Source organism: Sparus aurata, unplaced genomic scaffold (assembly GCF_900880675.1).
Source record: "Sparus aurata unplaced genomic scaffold, fSpaAur1.1, whole genome shotgun sequence".
NCBI lineage: Eukaryota > Metazoa > Chordata > Actinopteri > Spariformes > Sparidae > Sparus > Sparus aurata.
In genome coordinates this window covers 23,456-44,638 of record NW_022045161.1, presented here as the reverse complement: position 1 = coordinate 44,638, position 21,183 = coordinate 23,456, and the positions used below count along the sequence as shown (strand labels likewise).

Sequence of the window (21,183 nt, the reverse complement as noted above, 5' to 3'; positions counted from 1 at the left end):
CTCGCAGTCTGACCTGCTGACCTTTAACTTGTTCACTGTGAGGGCATATCAGGTCACTGTGTGTGTGTGCGTGTGTGTGTGTGTGTGTGTGTGTGTGTGTGTGTGTGTGTGTGTGTTGTGGAAAGCCGATGCCCGGTGTTGGCGGCTGGCTGAATTATTCACGCTCCTCTGCGGTCGTCTCCCTGCCTGAAACCTGAGAGGAGAGGAGAGGGTGAGGCGGCTTCCACCCTCCACCTCCACCTCCACCCAGCAGCACCCCGGGGAGAATCTGAGCTCAGCTGACAACAACACAACACACAGTGGGGGTGAGGAGGAGGAGGAGGAGGAGGAGGAGGAGGAGGAGACAGAGAGGTGTGGAAACTCACCGGGAGAGAGAAGAAGATTTGTGTGGTTCAAACACTGAAGTCAGCTGAGAGTCGCTGCTGTGATCAGTAAACACACAGCTGAGTCTGATCACACAGCTGAGTCTGAACACACAGCTGAGTCTGATCGCACAGCTGAGTCTGAACACACAGCTGAGACTGAACACACAGCTGAGTCTGATCACACAGCTGAGTCTGAACACACAGCTGAGTCTGATCGCACAGCTGAGTCTGATCGCACAGCTGAGTCTGATCACACAGCTGAGTCTGATCGCACAGCTGAGACTGATCGCACAGCTGAGTCTGATCACACAGCTGAGTCTGAACACACAGCTGAGTCTGAACACACAGCTGAGTCTGAACGCACAGCTGAGTCTGAACGCACAGCTGAGTCTGATCACACAGCTGAGACTGATCGCACAGCTGAGTCTGAACGCACAGCTGAGTCTGAACGCACAGCTGAGTCTGAACACACAGCTGAGTCTGATCACACGTCGTCACGTTGTCTCCAACACGTTTCCTCGTCTGGTCGTCTGCGGCTGTGACTTCAGGAGAGTCACAGAGCGAGGCTGTGATGTCATGTGACCCCGCGTGACCTCGTCTGAGTCACGAGGAGACATTTTGTTCAACCATGGAAACTGCAACTCCCATGATCCCCTGCTGCATCATAATATAATGTACAGTATTTCTTATTATTTACACATGGAGAAGGTTTATTGTTCACTCCTACATGTTAGTTTTGTGTGTCAGCATGCTAATGCTAATTAGCACTGAGGACAAAGTGGAACATCATTGGCTGGATCCATGTTGTTGTTCTGTGAATACAGCTAAAGTGGAAATGGACCAGTACCAGCCGGGCTTCTGTCAACAGCTGCAAACGTAGCAGACAGATGATGTCACATGTTGAACACATTTTCATTTAGTGATATTGTTCAGTAAGTAAAACAGTTCTGACTCGTTAAAGTTTCTGGATGTGATGAGCTGTTCTGTCTCATCTCCTTCAGCTGCAGGAGATGGAGAAATCCCAGAAATCCTTCAGCTGTGAAACAGTGTTAGTGGTATTCAATAGCACACACACACACACACACACACACACACACACACACACACACACACACACTGCTGACATCAGCAGATCTGACCTGTGAGGCCGGATTAGAAGCAGAGAGTTTCAGATCAAACACAGATTGAACAGGAGGAACAGAGGTCTCACTCTGCCTGGATTTCAGGGAACATCACACACCAACACACGCTGTTCTCCACAGACAGGTGGGATTAAACCAGACAGGTATCAAGGTGCAGCCGCCCAGAGAACAAAGATCAGGTTTTCTCACAGACTGCAGGATCTCTTCTCTCTTTAAATCAACAACAAACTTCTCTGTTTTTTTTAAAAAAAAATCTTTATTTTGTTTATTTTAATCAGCTTTCATAATTTCACAGGGAGAAATCAGGACACACGACAGTGTTCAGATAAATCTGAGCTGATGACTGAAGTGTGTGTCGGTGCAGTGTTGAAGGTACAGATGCACTCCGGACGGTTCGACCAGGAATCAGACTGAGAGAACGAGCCTGCTGATAAAGACTCTGACGCCTTCGGTAAATCGATTCACAGAGAAACTTATAAAGAGCGATCAATAGGAGATACTGACAGCTACAGCGGTTGATTGGTCGTAGAGCTAATCAGAGCAACAATACGTAAAATCAGTCTCTTACCTCTTTTCCACTGGTTGAAAAATCCCTCTTCAACGGCTTTTGTGTGTCTGTCAGTTCTGCAGTGGACTCAGGTTCTGATCTCAATGCGATGCCGGGCCAACACACGCCCTGTGTAGACCCGCTCATTTGGTGGAAAAGCAACATTAGCTTGAAGCGTCTGCATCGAGCGCTCAGGTTGACGGTACGCTGGTCGCTGGAACACACGGCTTCAAACTTCTGCTAACAACTCTTAATCTAAAGTTCAGTCATCGATAGAAACAATTACATCTCTGCAGCAGGACAAGAAGAAGTGTTGTCTTCTTCTTCTTCTTCTTCTTCTTCTCTGGCTAAATAATCTCTTTGAAAGCGTCGTGGATCAGCTGACGTTCAGACAGTCGGGCTGCAGACATGATGATCTCTGCTGCTTTGCTGTAGATTCAACTAAACTTCAGTAACATTAAACATCTGTCTGCACTATAGACACACTGTGCTGATGATTCTTCCACTCTGAGTGATTACAGGACCTGTAGTGAGTCTTCGTACCTCCACCAGTGGAAACATTAAACTGTGGATGAAGTTTTCACACACAAACACACACACATGAACACACAGAAAGCCCAGAGAGACGGTCGATAGAGCATTAGCGTCTTTATTTTTTGTCGTTGTTGCATAGGAAATGCACATCTTGCTTCCAGTAAATTGAGTCTGCGTGGACATGGAGTCACTAATGGGGCTGAGAGGGATGGGCCTACACGTCACCAGTTCAACAGAAACAACAGACAGTCGGGAAGAAGAACAGAAGAACAGAACAGAACAGAACAGAACAGCTGACAGCAGTCAGTCAGTCAGTGCAAACTCACAGCTTCAGAACACAGACGATGGACACTGATGGCACCGGACACAACTAATGGACACTAGTTAACATCGAACAAAAGTGTAACACCAGATCGTGGACCGGTGCGACGGCAGCGGCACAAAACGCCGCTCTGTTCCATAAAAGAGTTGTAGAGGCACAAGGTTTAAGTCAGTTCTGGGTGAGGTGGAGGTGAGGCGGAGGTGAGGCGGAGGTGAGGCGGAGGTGAGGCGGAGGGCGGAGGTGAGGCGGAGGTGAGGTGGAGGTGAGGCGGAGGTGAGGTGGAGGTGAGGTGGAGGTGAGGTGGAGGTGGAGGTGAGGTGGAGGTGAGGTGGAGGTGAGGTGAGGCGGAGGTGAGGTGGAGGTGAGGTGGAGGTGGAGGTGGAGGTGAGGTGGAGGTGAGGTGGAGGTGAGGTGAGGTGGAGGTGAGGTGAGGTGGAGGTGAGGTGGAGGTGAGGTGGAGGTGAGGTCGATGGTCGGGTGCTGATGGAGGAACCCAACAGGTGGAGGTCAGGATGAGGATGTGGTCTGGTCTCTGTGGTGGTTCGGGCAGTGAGCAGGGGATGCTGGGACACATGATGATGTCATGTGTGACTCAGACTGCAGCGGGTCGCGGTCCGCCCGGCGCCGCTCGGGTAAAGATAAAGCTCTCCGTCCTCGAGATTGTCGTGGGTTAGCTACGGTTAGCATCGCCTCCAGACGGCCTCAGGCAGCGACGGAGCGGCTCGATGAACAGATCCATGATCCAATATGAACAGGCAGGAAGAGAGATGAGGGCAGTTTTGGGCCGTCGGTTCCGTAAAAAAGAACTAATCCCTGGATTGTTTTGGTTGATAGTTTGAACACAGTGAACGTTTCTACTTCTGGATGCTAAAGTTTCTATTCTAATGTTTCTATCCGACTGTTTAAAGGACCGTGCAAGAGTTCTTCTGTGTCAGTGCATCTGTGACGGGTCAGAACCAGACAGCTTCAGAACATGTTGTTGTGTTTCAGACTTTAAGCTTTCCTCTGGCAGCTCTCAGCTTTTATTCATTTCTTTATGATCGTTAAAATAGGTAGTCAAAAAAAAGAAACACTGGTGTCGAGTCAAAAGTCCAGAAACAGATTCTACACGGACACACGACAATGATGTTCTGTTGAAACGCTCCAGAACCTCTTCCTGCTGATGGGTTAGGGTCATCAGCTGATGAAGTCATGTGACGTCCAGAAACACCTGGAGCTACTTGGAAGGAGGTCCACTTCCTGATCCAAGACAGTTATATAATGATCTTATTGAACCAAAGTTCTTGTGGATCAGCGCCGACCACTAATTTAGTTTCCTGTTATTATTGTAGCTGCTAAGCTAACAGTGTTAGCGTGTACAAGCTCGTGACAGGTGTGAATCTGCTCTGAGATCAGAAATGGATGACTGAGGGTAAAATTTGAAGAATCATCTCTGTTGAAAGGACGTGACGACACGGAGGAACTGGATCTGACCCGGTGCTGAGAGCTTTAACACCACCAGAGGAGGTCAAAGGAGCTTCTTAAAGTTTGAAACACTCCAATCGGTCAAAGTGATGTGAAGCCGACAGCTGCAGATCAGCGGCAGTGTCCTTTAACTAAACTGTCGGCTCATCAACAAAGTTTCCTGCCTAAAAGAGAGAAACTGTTCAGTTTCAAAGAGCTGAGCTGCATCGACAGGCTGCGAGTCGAACACAGAGAGGAGCCACTGGAGGTGAGCTAGACGAGCCAATCGACCCCAGCTGGCCTGGGACCGGGGGAGGGGGGGGAGGGAGGGAGGGAGGGTCTCCCAGGTGCAGGCTACCTCTTTCTCTTTCTAGACCTTTCTCATCCTGGAGGAGCGGCGGCTCGTTTGAAGTCCTGCCGAGGGAGACGCAGCGAGGCTCGATGAGGAGGGAGGGGATTCAGTCCAGATAGTGCTGAGCTCGGCAGAAAGAGGCCGAGGACATCGATTGAGTCTCCTGCAGGAAACTGCCCGGGGAGGAGGAGGAGGAGGAGGAGGAAGAGGAGGAGGAGGAGGAGGATTCACCCAGAACCACGCAGCTCTCAGCCTGCTGGTCAATGGACACGAGGGGAGGAGGGGGAGGAGGGGGAGGAGGGGGGAGGAGGGGGGAGGAGGGGGAGGTCAGACCAGTCGGGTGTTTGCTGATGTTAAAAGTTAGCAGGAGATTGTCGGATTAAAAGCCCCGCGAGGCTGCGGCGGTTAGCGGCGGTCTGCGGCGGGCCCGAGGCAGTCATCATGGTGGCACACCCATCAGATCAGTGACAGCGTGGAGGCGTCGGGTGGAGGCGTCGGGTGGAGGCGTCGGGTGGAGGTGTGGTGGAGGTTTGATGGTGAACAGATGGAGGTAAAGGAGGTGAGACAGAAGAAGGTTTGAGGCATACAGGGAGAGAAAACCAAAGGAACCCAAACAGGAACATAACAATCTGGTTTTTGTAATTTTTTTTCTCATTTGTCGTCATCGTAACAGTTTACTAGGCGGTTATGGAGAGCATGCAGTTATATCTTATGATTATTGTACATTAGCTATAATCAGAGGGGCCTGACAGACAGCAAAGGCTACTGGTGGTCAGAAATTTCAACAATTACAAACAATTATTGTATTCAGTATTCAGAAGAGCATTATAATACAGGTTTTCACAGGCACTACATTTGATCTTTTTCAATATATCGTGTAATATGCTGGTTTGTTTTTGTTTTTAATTTCTTTTTCAGGTTTTTCGTATAACTCGTCCGGTCCGTAGAAGCTGGGATCTGGAAACGGAAGGATCGATCGTAAAAGAAGGCAGAGGCTGAAACTTTCCACAAAGATACCAGAGTCCACGTGGGCGGCAGGCGCACGCACGTGAGCCGCGTGCACGTGTGGATGTTGTTTTTCGTCAGTGCATAGTTCTCATGCAGATTAGACTGCTATGCTTTGATACGCTGTCAGGAAGCATGATAGTACGTTCAAATTGTCACGTTTTCCGGCTTCCCTCCCGTCACTGGCTCGATTTAACGCGTAGCACCATGTAATGGGTCGGCAACAGGACAAATAAATATCTTTGCAAAGGAGCCGCGACACAGTAATTCATTACAGCGGAGCGCTGGAGAGCAGCTTCAGTGTTACCTGCCTCCTCCACCAATGACTTCCCTTCATCTCTCTAAAGTGAAGCCATTTGTACTCATTTCCCGCCTCGTGCTCGGCTCGCGCTCGGCCCGGTGAAGGATGTCTTCCTCCTGCTCCGCGCTCGAGCCGAAGACGACGACGAGAGAGGAAACTGGAGTTTTCACTCACATCAGTTTAGAGCGATCTCAGGCGTCACTGAAGCTCTCCGCGGTCCGATTGCTCGACGGGTCCTGAACGCTCGGCGCCGCTGTGTTTCACACACTCAGGTCTCTAAAGTGACTGGAAGTATTTGGGTGGATTAAAAATACCCTGCATGATCTGAGCCCGAAGAATTCTGCCCCTCTTCATGTCAAGCCGTTCAAATTCGATTACCTCCCAAACCGCGGACTCGCACAGCGGACCGGGTGGATGGATTTGTTTTCTCAGGTGGTGGTGAGGCGAGAAATCTCTGCCCGGGAGAATTTGGACAAACGTGAAGACAACAAAGGCGTTAGCCTTCATTCAACCCTGTTTCCTGATGGAGCGGCAGAATTCCTCAAAGGCAAAATCCAAAAATCAACTCTTGGTGGGCGGAGGGGGAGGGAGGGTGAGGCAGGGGGAGGGAGGGGGAGGGAGGGTCTCAGACAGTCTCACTGCTGGTGGGGTAAACTTTGGATCTCTCTAGATTGGATCTGAACGGAGGAAGCTGCAGGATTCATGGAAACGTTTGTCAGATTAGTTTGTGGCTGATGGTTTCTGCTGGTGAGAGTCAGCGAGCGCTCGCTGCTGTCGCTCTGAGCCGCGTCTGTGGAGGAAGAGAGCGTGGTGGAGTGAGCTTCACATTCAGCCCTCCTCAGCCTCCATCACCTCCACCTCCACCTCCACCTCCACCACCTCCACCCAGTCTGCTGGGACTGCTCACAGCTTCCCTCCGAGGACTTCAGGTCCAGTGAGATCTGAGTTGCTGCTCTTTCTTCTCAGTCTCTCATTTGTATCTTGACTGTTCTGTTTCCACTTCGTCCAGCTTAAACTTATAAAATCTCACCTCATCTTTCTCAGATTGTCGATTATTTGTCTCCTTCTTTAAAAATATTCAGACTCAACGTGCTTTTTATGGCTTCAACATTTCGACTTTGTAGCATTTGAGTTTTGTCAGAATTCAGCACATGATCTGATCTACGCTGGACACGTTTCAGTCAATAACAACGTTTCCATTAAGAGAGCCTATTATTATATTGTATATATTAGATCAACCTGATGGTCTGCATGCTGACCTCTGGTCTGTCCAACAACAGGTGTGCAAACGTCCGCTCAGGGACTCTAAATAACTGTAAATAACTGAACGATCTCTAATATCTGGAAGGAAACGCAGGAAGCAGCAGAAACTCTGATCACACTGGACGCGTCCGTCATCCGGCGACTCGTCGTTCGTCGGTTATCTGCTGCATGAATGTGATGATGAGCAGCAGTGGATGTGTGGATGGACGGAGATCAGAGTGGACCTCCATCCTCAGGGAGGGCTGAAGGAAGAGGAGGAGGAGGAGGAGGAGGAGGAGGAGGTGATCTTGTGGGCCAGTGAAGAAAGAAACAGATGGAAAAGAAAAAGAATCATGTTGCATAATCAAGCTGTTTATTTTCCTGCATGGAATGGTGAACACAAAAAAAGATGCCTAGATGCATTTATAGTGGGCATCGTTTGGCTATGTCATTGTCTCCTGCCTAAAACTAAACTTTAAAATGCATAAAAAACGCTTTTCTTACCAATTTTCCTCAGAATTACCTAGATTTAGCTTCATCAACACTGATGCAACAAATAACCTTCAAAACATACAGCATACTGTAACATCCATTTACAATGGTCTTATCACCACAGCGCCCCGTACTTTACAAGCACAGGAATATGCTATACCATCAACAGAGGAAATGTCCTTAAATACATACAAAAAGAAAGCAAATAAAGAAAACAATAAAGAAAATAAGGAAACAGGAAAGTTTTCAACTTAAATCCAGTTCCCAGAAAAACAAACCAAACAAACCAGTTCTAGTAATGTGGCCTCGATACAAACAATCAGAAAATTCACAACACTAGTTTTTCCTCATTTAATCAATGTTACAAAAGTCCTGCATTATAAAATAGGGCAGCTTTAAAATCAGTGTAATTAATAAAACTATACAACATACAAACACGTCTCCATCAGGCCGCTGGGCCGGCTGCTCTGCCTCCCGTCTGTAAGAGCTAACTCTTCTCTGCTTCTCGCTGCTGTACCAGAACTAAAGTACACACACAACACAAGAACAAAACAACACGCTGCCCAAACTATTGCTTTATATTCTTTTTCTTTTTTTCTTTCTTTAAAAAGGGTGCAATTTTGTCGTTATCTTACACACACACAGCCAAAAGTCGCTGATTAGATGCTAGGCTGTTTCACAAGGATTTTGTGACACTTAAAAAAATGTCCGTGCAATTTTTTTTTTATTCCCTTCGCTCTTTTTAAGCCCTGGAAGCTGTATTTTTTTTTATGTAATACTTTTTCACTATTCTCATTTATTTCATATTTAGTGCAGATAATTAAGGAAGTAATGCCCAACTCATGGCTAAAGGGTAGGCAAGAACAGAGACCAAACAAACATGTCACACTAAGAGGAAACACACAACCCACACAAGTGGAACTACTGAACCATCACAGCCGACGGCGTCGCATCGCTGACGGACCGAACACACAACAGGTAAACAACTGATTTACTAAAACCTCTGCGGAGCTTCAAATGTTGGACGTCATTGGACGTTTATGTTTCCATAAACTGTTTTCTGCGTGATGGAGAAGAAGTTGGACTTGTTTAAGGCTTGCTTGTGACCAAAGAAATAAGAAACCTTTAGGAAAGAGAGACCCGATGTAATATTGCGGCCGTCGATTATCAATAGATTATCAAAACAGGAAGTAAGGAGGGAGGGAGGGAGGGAGGGAGGGAGGAGTCCCCGGGCGACGGAGGCTCAGCTCGGCTGCAGCGCCGCCGCGGGGCTGGCTTCACCATTTTTAGGGAGCGACCACGGAGCACGATGCCAGTCACGTGCACGCCAACTTTGGTAGAAAGTAAAGAAAAGGAAAAACCAAACTCAATAAACAATGTAAGACAAAATAAGTCTAGTGAGTGCAAGCAGGTATTGCATATTTTATGTCCTCGTTACTCATTTCTGGGAACGAACGTTGAAGATTGAACAAACCGAGAAATAAATCAGGAAGACTTGAAATGAAAGTTTTTGTTGTTTGGAGATGCAGCGACTGAAGTAAAAATCCTCCGGCTGCACTGACGGCAGGATGAACGGGTGGAGGTCGGAGAGAAGTGAAGCTGATGAGCAGAGAGAAGCTCCGTCTGCTTCATCGAGATCCCGACAGCACGACGTTTAGTGAAATGAGTTCCAGGTCCTCGACAGAAATCATCTCATCACAACAAATGTATAATTGGAATGAAACTGACACAGTGAAGAGTCGTCTCATTCAAACTGTCTGAGCTGCTCTCCAGCTGCTGACCTCACTTAAAGTGTTTCAGCTAACTTGAACCAAACTGCTGAGGCTGCTGAAGGTGAACTGGACTGTTAGCTGACAGCATGCTGTGTTTTTGTAGCTCAACTGAACTTTTAGCTCACCTGAACAAAAGCTTTTTAGCTGCTACACGACTGAACCGTACTTTCAGCTGTAACGTTTCATGAGATTCTTCTTTTCCTGCCACCGTCACGAAGCCTCCGACTCATTTCACTAAATGTGACCGTGCTGCCGCGTGTCAGTGGAGATCTGAGGGCCGACCTGATCGTACCTGGTGCAGGTTTCACCTGTGAGCTCCTGAAACTGAGATATTACCAGCCGGTAATTCTGGAGATCACAGCGTTCCTCCTCAGCTTTAACACATTAACCCTTTGCTCCAGTTAACAGAAAATCTCCGGTGTGGAGGGCGCAGGAAAATGAATGAAATAAAAAAAGAAGAAACAAGGAAACAAGACTCTCCACATTGGATCTTGTGCGACCTCTCAGGACTGGACCGTAGCTCAAGGCACATTGATGAGGAACAATTGTTTTCGTGCAATTTGATGACGTACGGATGAACGAGAGCGTCTCGTAACTGAGAAGCAGAACTGATCTGTTGTTGAAGGAGGAGGAGGGAAGGAGGAGGGGAAGGAAGTAGAAATAAAAAGGATGGAAAGATGCTGAGAAGCGAAGAGAGCTGGTTGTTTGTGAAGGAGAGCGATAGAAAAGGCCTCGACAGGGCCAAACTAATAGACGGCTGCTGGCAAGTGCCTGATGTTGGGTTTACAATATAGTGTCTTTATCTCACTAACTACATCATCTATGGAAAAATTTGTCACTAACACTAGAACATGCAGAATTTTTTTTGTTATTTTTTTTATAACTTTTTCACTTAAATTCACTTTTAATCGACGCTGGATGGTCGTGAGTGTGTGTGTGTGTGTGTGTGTGTGTGTGTGTGTGTGTGTGTGTGTGTGTGTGTGTGTGGGTGTGTGTGTGTGTGTGTGTGTGTGTGTGTGTGTGTGTGTGTGTGTGTGTGTGCGTGTGTGTGTGAGAGTGTGTGTGTGTGTATATATTTATATATATAGTATAGGAAAGGAAAAACAAAACTGAAGGTCAATAAAATGGTAAGTTGCATGTGAAGCGCTCGGCTGTCTATTCATGGACGAAAGCTTCCAGAGAGTTACCCTCTGCTCTGCCTCTGTATCGCTAAACCACGCCCCCTGATTACACTCACGGCCCATTGGCCAACTGCAGGAATAAGTGCTTCTGATTGGACGCGACCTCTAGGAGGCCCAGCCAATCACTGGGCAGCCCGTCGCCGGGCGGCACCCGTTAAAGATTATCTCGCCAACAGAAACCGGAGAAAACGTGATTTGTCTAAATTCACTGTCGTGTTTTCTCCTGTTTCACCTCGTGAGAAATTCAAATAGCAAAATTGTTTTAAGTAAAACGATGTGCTCATTAAAATAAGTTAATCGCTTAGTGTTTTTCTTCTTTTAAACAAAAGGAGCAGACTCAAGCTGCGAAGAATGATTTTAAAAAATTGATTGTTTAAATGATAATTCTTAAAGGGATTCTTGTTCTACCATGCTAACAGCTTTACAAGATGAACAAACAACAAATAATAAAACAATAAATGTGAATACAGCTCCCCTTATTTCTCACAAGGCTATGGTTTCTAGTGTCGTCGTCTTTTGTACCCCAGTATTTTAGAGTCCCAGAGGTGTGAGCGGACTAGGAAGAAAAATATATCTTATATATACTTTTCAACAACTGATTTCAACGAGCTATCTTACAAAGATATTTAACTATCCAACAGCTAGCCAACAAAATTGCACTTTCCTCATGATCAATATTCCACTGGTAAAGTTTCCATCTCTCTCCTGTCTGCCTGCTGCGTTTCGGACACCAGAGCTTTCTGCCCACCCTCAGCTGTAGCTTCACCCAGACTGGTGGATGGATAGAGGAGGAGGAGGAGGAGGAGGAGGAGGAGGAGGAGGAGGAGGGGACCAGCTGAAATGACGGCTAAGAGAGAAAAATCAATGAGCCATGAAGCCGAAGCCTCAGATAAACGAGCTCGGTTCCACCAGCGTCTGGTCGCAACACTTCTTATCAACAAACCCCACCTTCATAACCCCACCTCCCCCATCATGACCCCACACCCCTCCACATGTAGTCCGTCTGTCTGTGCCCGCATCATCTCCCCATCAGCTCAGCTCTTTCCGTTAAGCACTGGTCCATGTCCTTGGAAAGAGCCTCGTCGACTTCCTCCATCCCTGACATGCCATCAACCTGGGGGGGGCGGGGTCAAGTCAGGGGTGGAGTCCATCCCTGGAGGTGTGTGAGGGCTCGTTCGGGGGGTTGGGGGTACTAGCTGGTGGTATCTGAGCCAGGTAACACCTCCCCTCCCCCCGACCACGGCGCATCCCGTCCTGTCCCACCAACCAAACCGACCCCACACCGTCAGGATCCACCAGGGTGGGGGGCTGGATGGTGGGCGCGGGGAGGGCGGCGTACCGCTGAGAGTCCACTGGATGCACACACTGCAGAGGATGATGGGAGAGTGTGTGTGTGTCGTTTCTCTGGAGGGGAAGCTCTGTGATTCAGTCCTGCGGCGCTCCCAGAAACTGAAGACTCAGTCCCCCCACCAATCCTCCGCATGGTCTGGTGCGAGGGGGGCGGGGCCTGGCACTATATATGGACGTGGACATATGAACCATATGTCTACAGGAAGTCTATAGTTTACAGAGAGGGTGTTTAACACCGGGGTCGGGGTGCGTTTGATCCGCTGTAGCCATGCTGATGCTGCTGAGTCTGTGTATGGCGCTGGTGGGGGCGGAGTCAGGCGCAGAAGGGGGAGGAGGAGGGTTGGAGGGGCGGGTGAGACAAGACTCTCTGTCGCAGCTGGCATCAAAGGTCAAAGGTCAAGAGGAGGCTGCAGCGATCTGTCGTACAGGCGGGTGGAGGGGGGAGGGGCCTCTGGAGTCCTTATCCCAGGTACCACTGAGGAGAGACGGAGAGAGATGTTAAGGTGGAGTCAGAACAGCATCCAAACACAACGCTCCAAACAAACAGCTGCACTGGGATCAAAGATCCAATGAATCAATGAGTCCTTCAAAGAAAAATCCAGTGATGGTTTTATGTGAAACACTGTCAGAGTCCAGATTCTGACCGCTGTCAGTAAATGAAGAGACTTTGGGTTTTGGACCGTTGAATGGAACAGCAGCATCTTTGAGACTCAATGATCAAAAGATAAATCCTGAAAACAACTGTTGCAGACGCAGCCGTCAGATCTACAGGACACATTTATGTTCACATCCTCAAATACAAGATGAAATGTTTATATACAAGATGAGAAACCTCGACATCAGCACAGATTATCACAAAGTCTTCAAACTGAACCGAGATTCATTTTACATTGATTGAAAACTTCATCAGCTGGCAGGTGAGTCTGGGCGGCACACAGTGGAACTAATACACACCTGAACAAAGGTGTAAATTCACTTGATGTTCACTTCTATAATCTAAAAATACAAATGTGTCCCTCACTGCACACGTTGGTGTCAGAAGTGATGAGTGTGTAATCTGGACAACAGAACTCTGAAACACACTGACTTTCTGTTACGGGATTATTTCAGAAGTCAAACTGACTGGTTTGTCTCACAGAACCATCTCGACAGGTGCTGCTGGAAACTGTTTGGAAAATAGTGGGCACGTTAATAGAATACTTGGCAGGTGATTGGACGAATCGTTCGTCTATCACGTCTATCTTCAACCAATCAGATTTACAGTAGCTGCTGAAGTCAGTAGAGAGACGAGTGAAAACACGTCTGTTCTTCTCTAATGAAATGAACTCGCTAACATCCGCAGGAGCCATGTTTAAAAACCAACAGTCGCTTCTCTAATTGGTCGTCACGTCTGAACCACGCCCACACCTGAGAGGACTCTGATTGGTTCAGTGCTCATGTGTTCAGACACAAGTTCGTAGCCTGAAGACTGGCAGGACGGATATGAGAACACACGATCGTGCAAGGTAAGCTCGTATCTTCAAATGGGTTTGATTTTGTTTTTCAGACTTTACAAGTGGAAACTTCCAGAACACGGCAGAACCTTTGACGACCACAGGATGTTCGGTCGAGCGACACATCATCAGATCGATGTCTCTCTTCTCTGTTCTGTTTTTTGTTCCTGCTGCCTTTAGTTTGGAGTTTACGACACTTTCTGTCTCCACAGTATCACTCTGTGTGTGTGTGTGTGTGTGTGTGTGTGTGTGTGCGATCCATCTCTGATAGGCCGGTATCGATCGTCAAAGGTGCATCGTTCATGTTTCATGAATCTCTCCCTCCTCTTCCTCGTTGCCCCGTTTGAGTTCAAGTTCATCCCGGCCTTACATCATGTCTGGTTGCTAGGGACAACGAGACGGCCCGGGACGTGACTACCATCGCCAAGGCAACCGCATCAACCCCCCCAACCCCCCAACCCCTCCCTACTCCGCCTTTTTCATTCCCCTCCCTCTTCTTCCTCCTTTTCTGTCTTTACATTCATCCTCTCTCGATCGCTTTCTCCTCCCCGTCCCGCTCTGCACTTCTTCACACACACACACGCACACACACACACACACACACGCACACAGGTATTGATCTAAAGTGAAGACACACACACATAGACACACTCTCATACTCTTAAAAAATTTAAACACAATTTATAAAATGTGTTTCTGAATGCTGAATGTAAAGTGAGAGTTTAAATAAAGCACACGGAGGTAAATACCTTCTGTGTGTGTGTGTGTGTGTGTGTGTGTGTGTGTGTGTGTAGGTGTGTGTGTGTTGCAGGTTTCTCAGTTGCTCCTCCTGACTCGTTGTAATTCTATTGCTGTGTGTGTGTGTGTGTGTGTGTGTGTGTGTGCAGTAGTGATAGAGGAGAAGACTGGAAGGTTAGTTTTTAATCAATACAACTTGCTGACGCTGGGACTTTTCTACCTCGCCAGCTCTCTCTCTCTCTCTCCCCCTGTGTCTCCCTGTGTCTCTCGCCCTCTCGCTCGCTCCCTGCACTGCAGCTCCTCCCTCTGTCCTGAGAAGACTCAGAGAAGATGAAACTCTCGCAGGCCAGACAGTGTGTGTGTGCGTGTGTGTGTGTGTGTGTGTGTGGAGTAATGTTACCACACAGCGGGCTGATGCTGACAGCTGTGATTCAGATGGTAGATACTCATCTCAGAGAGAGAGAGGAAGAGAGTAAAGGAGGGTAGGAGGAAGACAACGATAGAGAGACTTTAAAGGAGCAGTCTTGTGTTTTCAATGTTTGTATCACGATCAAATCTCATGTTTAGACTCCATATGTGCCATTAAAAATTCAATTCATTCAGACTCAAAACGACAAGTTGTTCATCCATCTATCAATACTTTGTGACGAGCATGAGGAAATGAGGTCCAAACATAAGGACATACTATGTTTGTTGGGGACAAACAGACTCCATGTTTCTACTCAGAGACAGAAAGAAGTTCATGTAGAACATTTGCTGAATTTACAAGAAGGTCCAAATAATGCAGAATGAGTCAGAGACAGAGTTTCACAGAGTTTATAAAGTGTCTCCAACTCAACAACTCACTAAACTGACACATTTGTTAAGGGAGTCTTGGGGACAAAGAAGGAGCCTATATTGTTACTGTTTAGTGTCTTTGTAACATGTGACATGTTTAGATCAATAACATGTTTCTTCTTTCATAAATGGAGTGTAAATGGTGAAATCAGTGTAAACAGTGTGTTCAAACAGCTGATCAATGTTGGCAGGTAAGACTTTAGCACTTTAGACACAGAAGCAGACAGGCTGGTACAGACATGCTGCCACAAACTGACACTTTTTACAAGGAGACAAACAACTTCAGCTGAAAGATTTAATGCTGAATTTACAACAAGGACACAATGAGTTACAATCTGTCACACACACAGTTTCACTACGTTAGAAAGTTTGTTTTAACTCAACAACTCTTAAAATCACTACATTTGTTAATGGGGTCTGGTGATGTTGCCGATTAAGTTACCGTTAATAGAATATATTTCTTCTTTCATACATTTAAAACATGTCTCAGGATAAAAGTATGGATACTTTGATGCCCACAGTGTGTGATGGGAATAATTATCAAATTTAATGATATTATTTTTGTTTTAAATATGATAACAATTGTTTTATATTCCATGAACGTGTCTCTACAGCTATAATCTCTCTCTCCATCTCTCATAGTGTTTTAATGTCTCTCGCCCAGTCCTCAACTCGTCCTGAGTCAGCACTTCACACACACACACACACACACACACACACACACACACACAGACACACACACACACACACTGTGGGTGAGTCATGAGATGGGCGTGGTGTTTCTACTGCATGTGTGTGTGTGTGTGAGAGATTCACCTTGAAGACTGTGTGCAAATAGGACACAGAGACAGATGATGACTACACACACACACACACACACACACACACACACACCCATGCAGGGGAAAGCACCCTCACTGCAGCGTCTGCTCCTCAGATGTAACATAACCGCACTCACACACACACTTATTGATCAGGTCATGGCTGGCAGTTGTATAGTAGTGTGTATAGTGTGTGTGTGTGTGTGTGTGTGTGTGTGTGTGTAAGGTGTGTGTGTGTAAGGTGTGTGTTGGCTGGCACAATGAGGTGCCAACTCCCTCCCTCTATAGTCGTTTCCATGGGCAACCGCCACCGTCGCTCACGGCAACCACCACGCTGACCCATGTGGGCACGATGCCCACCCTCACACAATGCCATCTGCCCCCCGACACACACACACACACCACTCACACACACACACACACACACACACACACAGAGGAATGCACAGACTGTCCAGTTGGTCACCATGGCGATGAGAGGAGGCAGTGTTTACGGTACCGTCCCGTGGCTCTCTCTCCCCAACACAGAAGCCGAATGTCGACCGCCCAGGGTGACTTTTGTTCCTGCTTCTATGTGTGTGTGTCATTATGTTGATTTTATCAGTGTGTGTGAGTTTGTGTGTGAGTGTGTGAGTTTGTGTGTGTGTGTGTGTGTCCTGCTCTGAGGTCACACTCTTTAATGCAGCAGGACTCTCCCTGTCAATCTATTTACCACCTTTTATTTACATAAAACACACACACGTTTGTCGTCGTGTACATGTGGAGACTTGAATGTAAATGTAACGTGAACCCTGAAACCTCGGACAGGGTGAACTAAACATCCTCAGGACAACTATATGTTGCATTTATTATATATAATATTATTGTCTGAATGTCTGTCTGTATTTGGTGACTAAAACAAATCTGACTCTGATTTCTTAAAATGTCTTCTCTTGCTCATGCTCTTTCTCTGTATGTTTCTGTACTGTAGTGGCCATAAAAACACAGCGCTGGTACAATAAATCTAAATCTGTCCACAATTCCGAAAATGTCACTGCTTTCCAATAAAACAACTTTTCAAGAATTGTCCTCACTTTACAAAAATGTCCTCAAGTTCTTAATTCCTCAGCTGAAGTTCATCAGTGACCTAAAACTGTTAATTCCTTAAAGACAACATAAAGTGATGACACACAATTAAATATAATACATAAACTTCCAAGTCGTCATCAGTCCGAAACTGAGAGAAGACGAGAATAAATAAAGAGAGTTTGTTTCCAGCAGCAACAAACACCTGGCTCATGTCTCAGGACTCTGTGTGTGTGTGTGTGTGTGTGTGTGTGTGTGTGTGTGTGGTGGCCCGCAGTGAACGAGGCTGTCGATTTATTGACTGTGTCACAGGCCAATGCACACACACACACACACACACACACACACACACACACACACACACACACACACACACACACACACACCCCCCAAAGCAATCAAACATGTCCCGATTGTCAACAGAGGACTCCCACCTCACTGTCATCTCCCTGCACTGTAGTGTGTGTGTGTGTGTGTGTGTGTGTGTTTGTGTGTGTGTGTGTGTGTGTGTGTGTGTGTGTGTGTGTGGGATGAGTTAAGTCAAGGCTGCCCAATCGTTACACTCTTCATAAATCAGCCGGCAAACAGTCCCTGACCTGGACACACACACACACACACACACACACACACACACACACACACACTTTGAAGCATTCTGTTAAATGTGGATGCTGCGTTCACTGACCACCTGCTCTGTAGTAAATTACAGTTATCTGAGGTGCTGCTTTCTTTTCCCATCTTTGTTTGCAGGCATGCACACCGAGACCACGTAAGATCCTGCTCTCTGATTGGCCGTTATGTTCTATGCTAAACAGCAGGTAACCATAGCAACAGTGCTGATGCTGGAGAGATGCAAGAACACAAACTTGAAGGTTTCCCTTCAACAGACCCAAACCCAAAGTGTCCACATACTTTTGTCTGTATAGTGTCAGTGAGCTGGGTGTGTGTGTGTGTGTGTGTGTGTGTGTGTGTGTGTGTGTGTGTGTGTGTGTGTGTGTGTGGTACCTGTGGTTGCTGAGGGATGTTAAAGCCGGGGTCTCTGGGTCCGACGCTGACGAACCGCTGGGCTGGAGATGAAGTGGGGGTGGAGTAGGCTGTACGACACACACACACACACACACACACACACACATTAGAAACATATTAACTGACTGTTACTTTGAATGTGACTTTGGGCACTGACTGACGAGTTGAGGACTTGGACTTGAACACTGACTTGTTTCTTGTTAAACTGTCTCTGAGTTTGTTGGAATCAAACCACCAGTCGGATGTTTTGGGTCCTCGGCTGTTTCAGAGCTGCTTTCACAAGCACAGACTCAAACTGTGACAAATATCAAACTACTAGTTAGACTGCAGATACAATTCTAAATGTATCTTAAGCAGGTCAAATTTGCTCTGAATTCTGGGTAATGAATGTTAAAAACATGGCTGACTAAGTGCTGATCTGTTCTGCTTCTGTCATACTTCTGTCAGATCCTCAGCCATTGACAATGTACTGGGCCTGCTGGTCAGCAGGTGTGACTGACTGCTACCATGGAAACAAGGCATATTCTCCTGAGTTAGCATGGATTAACTCGGCTAATGTTTTAGCCTTAACCTAAGTCACCCTGTAGGAGAGGTAATCTGAGACCAAAAGAAACCACAGAAGGGTCTCAAACCTTTTTGTGAATCCAGCCTCTAGACATGTTAAGCCTAGCTTAACCTAGCTTAGCTTAGCTTAGCAAAAAGACCGGAAGCAGCTTGAAACTGTCAGCCGAGCAAATGAACTAACTCTAAAGCTGCTGAAGTAGTTAAATCAGGAGCAGCACAGTTTTTTATAGCGTAAACAGATTAATAAAGTTTTGAAAGAATTATAAAGAAGATGTAGGTCAGAGTGATGACAAATGTTTCCTTTCTGCTTCAAATTAATTATATCTAAACTCCACTTCTGTCTTCAGGATGAAAGGAACCAATAACAGAAACAATAAATATATATTTTCACACGTTGTTGATGAGGATTAAATATTTTTGGCACAGACTTGGTTTGTTTTTGCCAGATGACAGAAATCGACATTAAACCCTGAAGTCAAATATAATCCACACACTATGCGACTCACTTCTCACTGATTATGAATCATTTCTGGTATAAAATGAGTAAATATTAGATAAATAATTAAAATATTGTGTTATTTTCTTCCTTTGTTGCAGAGGCGTACTGCCTGCAGGAAAACATTGTCTAAATACTTTTAACATACAGTGCAAAATGATTAGTGCATGTTAAAAGTTAGAGTGTCGCTGCGGTCACCACTGTGTTGCTCTTGTTGAATCTTTGAGCTTCACTGTGAAGAACGACGTCTGTTTCACTCTAGATGTCTGTTTGCACATTCATCGCTCATAGTTTACGTTTCCCCTGAGTTTATTGAACATCAGATTTAAGAGGCGGGGCCTCACAGAGAGATCACAGCAGGTAAGAACTGGTCACCAAATATGGGGGGAGCATATCGCCAGAGCAACCGCCGACTGCTGCTCAGTATAGCTGCCGTTAGCTAGTTAGCTCAGTTAGCTAAGTTAGCCATGTAGCCTGGCTACTTATACATTTATATTTTGTAGAGTTCTTCATGCCATTTCATTTATTGTCTTTCCCTGCAAAAACTGACATCAGAGAACTGTCATGTACGTCTTTCTGTTCTGCAAGTGGACTGAAGATAATTGCATGTTATATCATTTGTGTGTGAGTGTGTTAACTCACTGGGCGAGGTGGGTGAGTTTCCTCCCCCCTCGGCTGAGGAGGTGGAGGGCGGCTTGGCGTCGACGGGCAGTGGGACGGGACGTGCCATTGGGGGAGGCGGCGGGGGAGGCAGCATGGGCGTCGGCAGGAAAGGATTGTGGACCTTTCCCTGGGAGCTACCGTTCGGCTGAAGCGGGGGAGACGAAGAAAAAAGCATTAAATACAGAAGACAAACAGGAAACATCAACAGGTCGGTCACACAGGTAACCTGTAAGAGCCCAACTCTCTGCTGCCCTGAGTGTATGTGCCTCAGCGTGTGTGTGTGTGTGTGTCAGCAGTTTTCCTGGCTGGTCATAAAGAATTCTGCTGCTGCTCGCATTTTATCCTGCTAATCTATAAGCATAATACCACAGTACCTCGCCTCACCTCTCTGCCTCCTTCTGTCTCCACTCTCTCCTCCACATATACTCGTATATACTCAGTCTCAGTACACATCTGTGCTATAGGCTGTTCTGTGTGTTTCCATCTTATATTCTGGCTTCAGAGACCTTGAAACACCTTCTTCCTTCCTGTGGTTCCCTGAATATGCTACCTGAAGCAGGACACCTGGTCCGTGTTCCTGATACCTGTCAGGCCTGCAGGTGATCTGCAGTGAGTCAGTAAAACAAAGGCAGATGATAGATTATGTTGATCTGATATTTATTTTGTCTCCCATAACTTTTGATCAGATTTAGTAGATGAAATAAAATGTTCAGCTCTTCATCAGAAGAGAAACAACAGAGCAGCTGACTGCAAATTTAATGAACTATGAACTATTTTTACAATTTTGTATAAATGAAATGTTCCAGCTACAGAAAGAGTGGAAACGAGAGCACGTTTGTACCAAATGTGTCGACTCATGTTGTGATTATGTGATTATTAGCTGAGTGTCACTTCAGGGAGTGGAGTGGATCCAACAGGCAGCTGCAGTTTGACTCTGTGGGGATATTTCCAGCTGTTTCTGTGGCCACCTGCTTTTTACAGGACGCTGGTTTTTATGGTGACAAAACCAGATGTTTTTTGAAGGAGACCTGTGGATAATTCAGCCGTTTCTGTGGTGGCAGGAGAATCACCATAATCCAAACCACCATGTTTTCTTACCCTGACCTTTTCTGTACCTAAACCAAACCAGAGCAGAAGCACAGAGTTGTGACGAGAGAACCGAACAACCTAAACATCATTCAAGTGCTGGTGAAAGTCCAGCTGGCTACGACGCAGCACATCACCTGCATGACTGAGAATCTAACCGACAACCTAAACGATGTCCAGTCAGCAGAAAGAACATCAGGTGTGACCCACTGAGACGACGTCTGAATACACCTGACCTGACAAGTCCTGCTTCTGCACAGTTCCAGAGACATTTTACTGCACCGAGTACTTTTACTTGTAATATAGTATCCAGATTACACTTCAACACTTTCCCTGAAGACACATT

General features: G+C 46.5%; 1 protein-coding gene across 1 annotated transcript; it reads right to left on the bottom strand.

The window, feature by feature from the left end:
* Positions 1–7,604: 7,604 nt before the first annotated feature.
* Positions 7,605–21,143, bottom strand: LOC115578055 (nuclear factor 1 A-type-like). The gene is made up of 4 exons (XM_030410910.1): positions 20,136–21,143; positions 19,731–19,896; positions 18,008–18,096; positions 7,605–12,523 (listed from the first exon to the last, which is right to left on the bottom strand). The coding sequence occupies exons 1-4, from the start codon at positions 20,202–20,204 to the stop codon at positions 12,509–12,511; spliced, it is 339 nt and encodes a 112-aa protein (XP_030266770.1). The 5' UTR covers positions 20,205–21,143; the 3' UTR covers positions 7,605–12,508.
* Between the last annotated feature and the right edge of the window lie 40 nt (positions 21,144–21,183).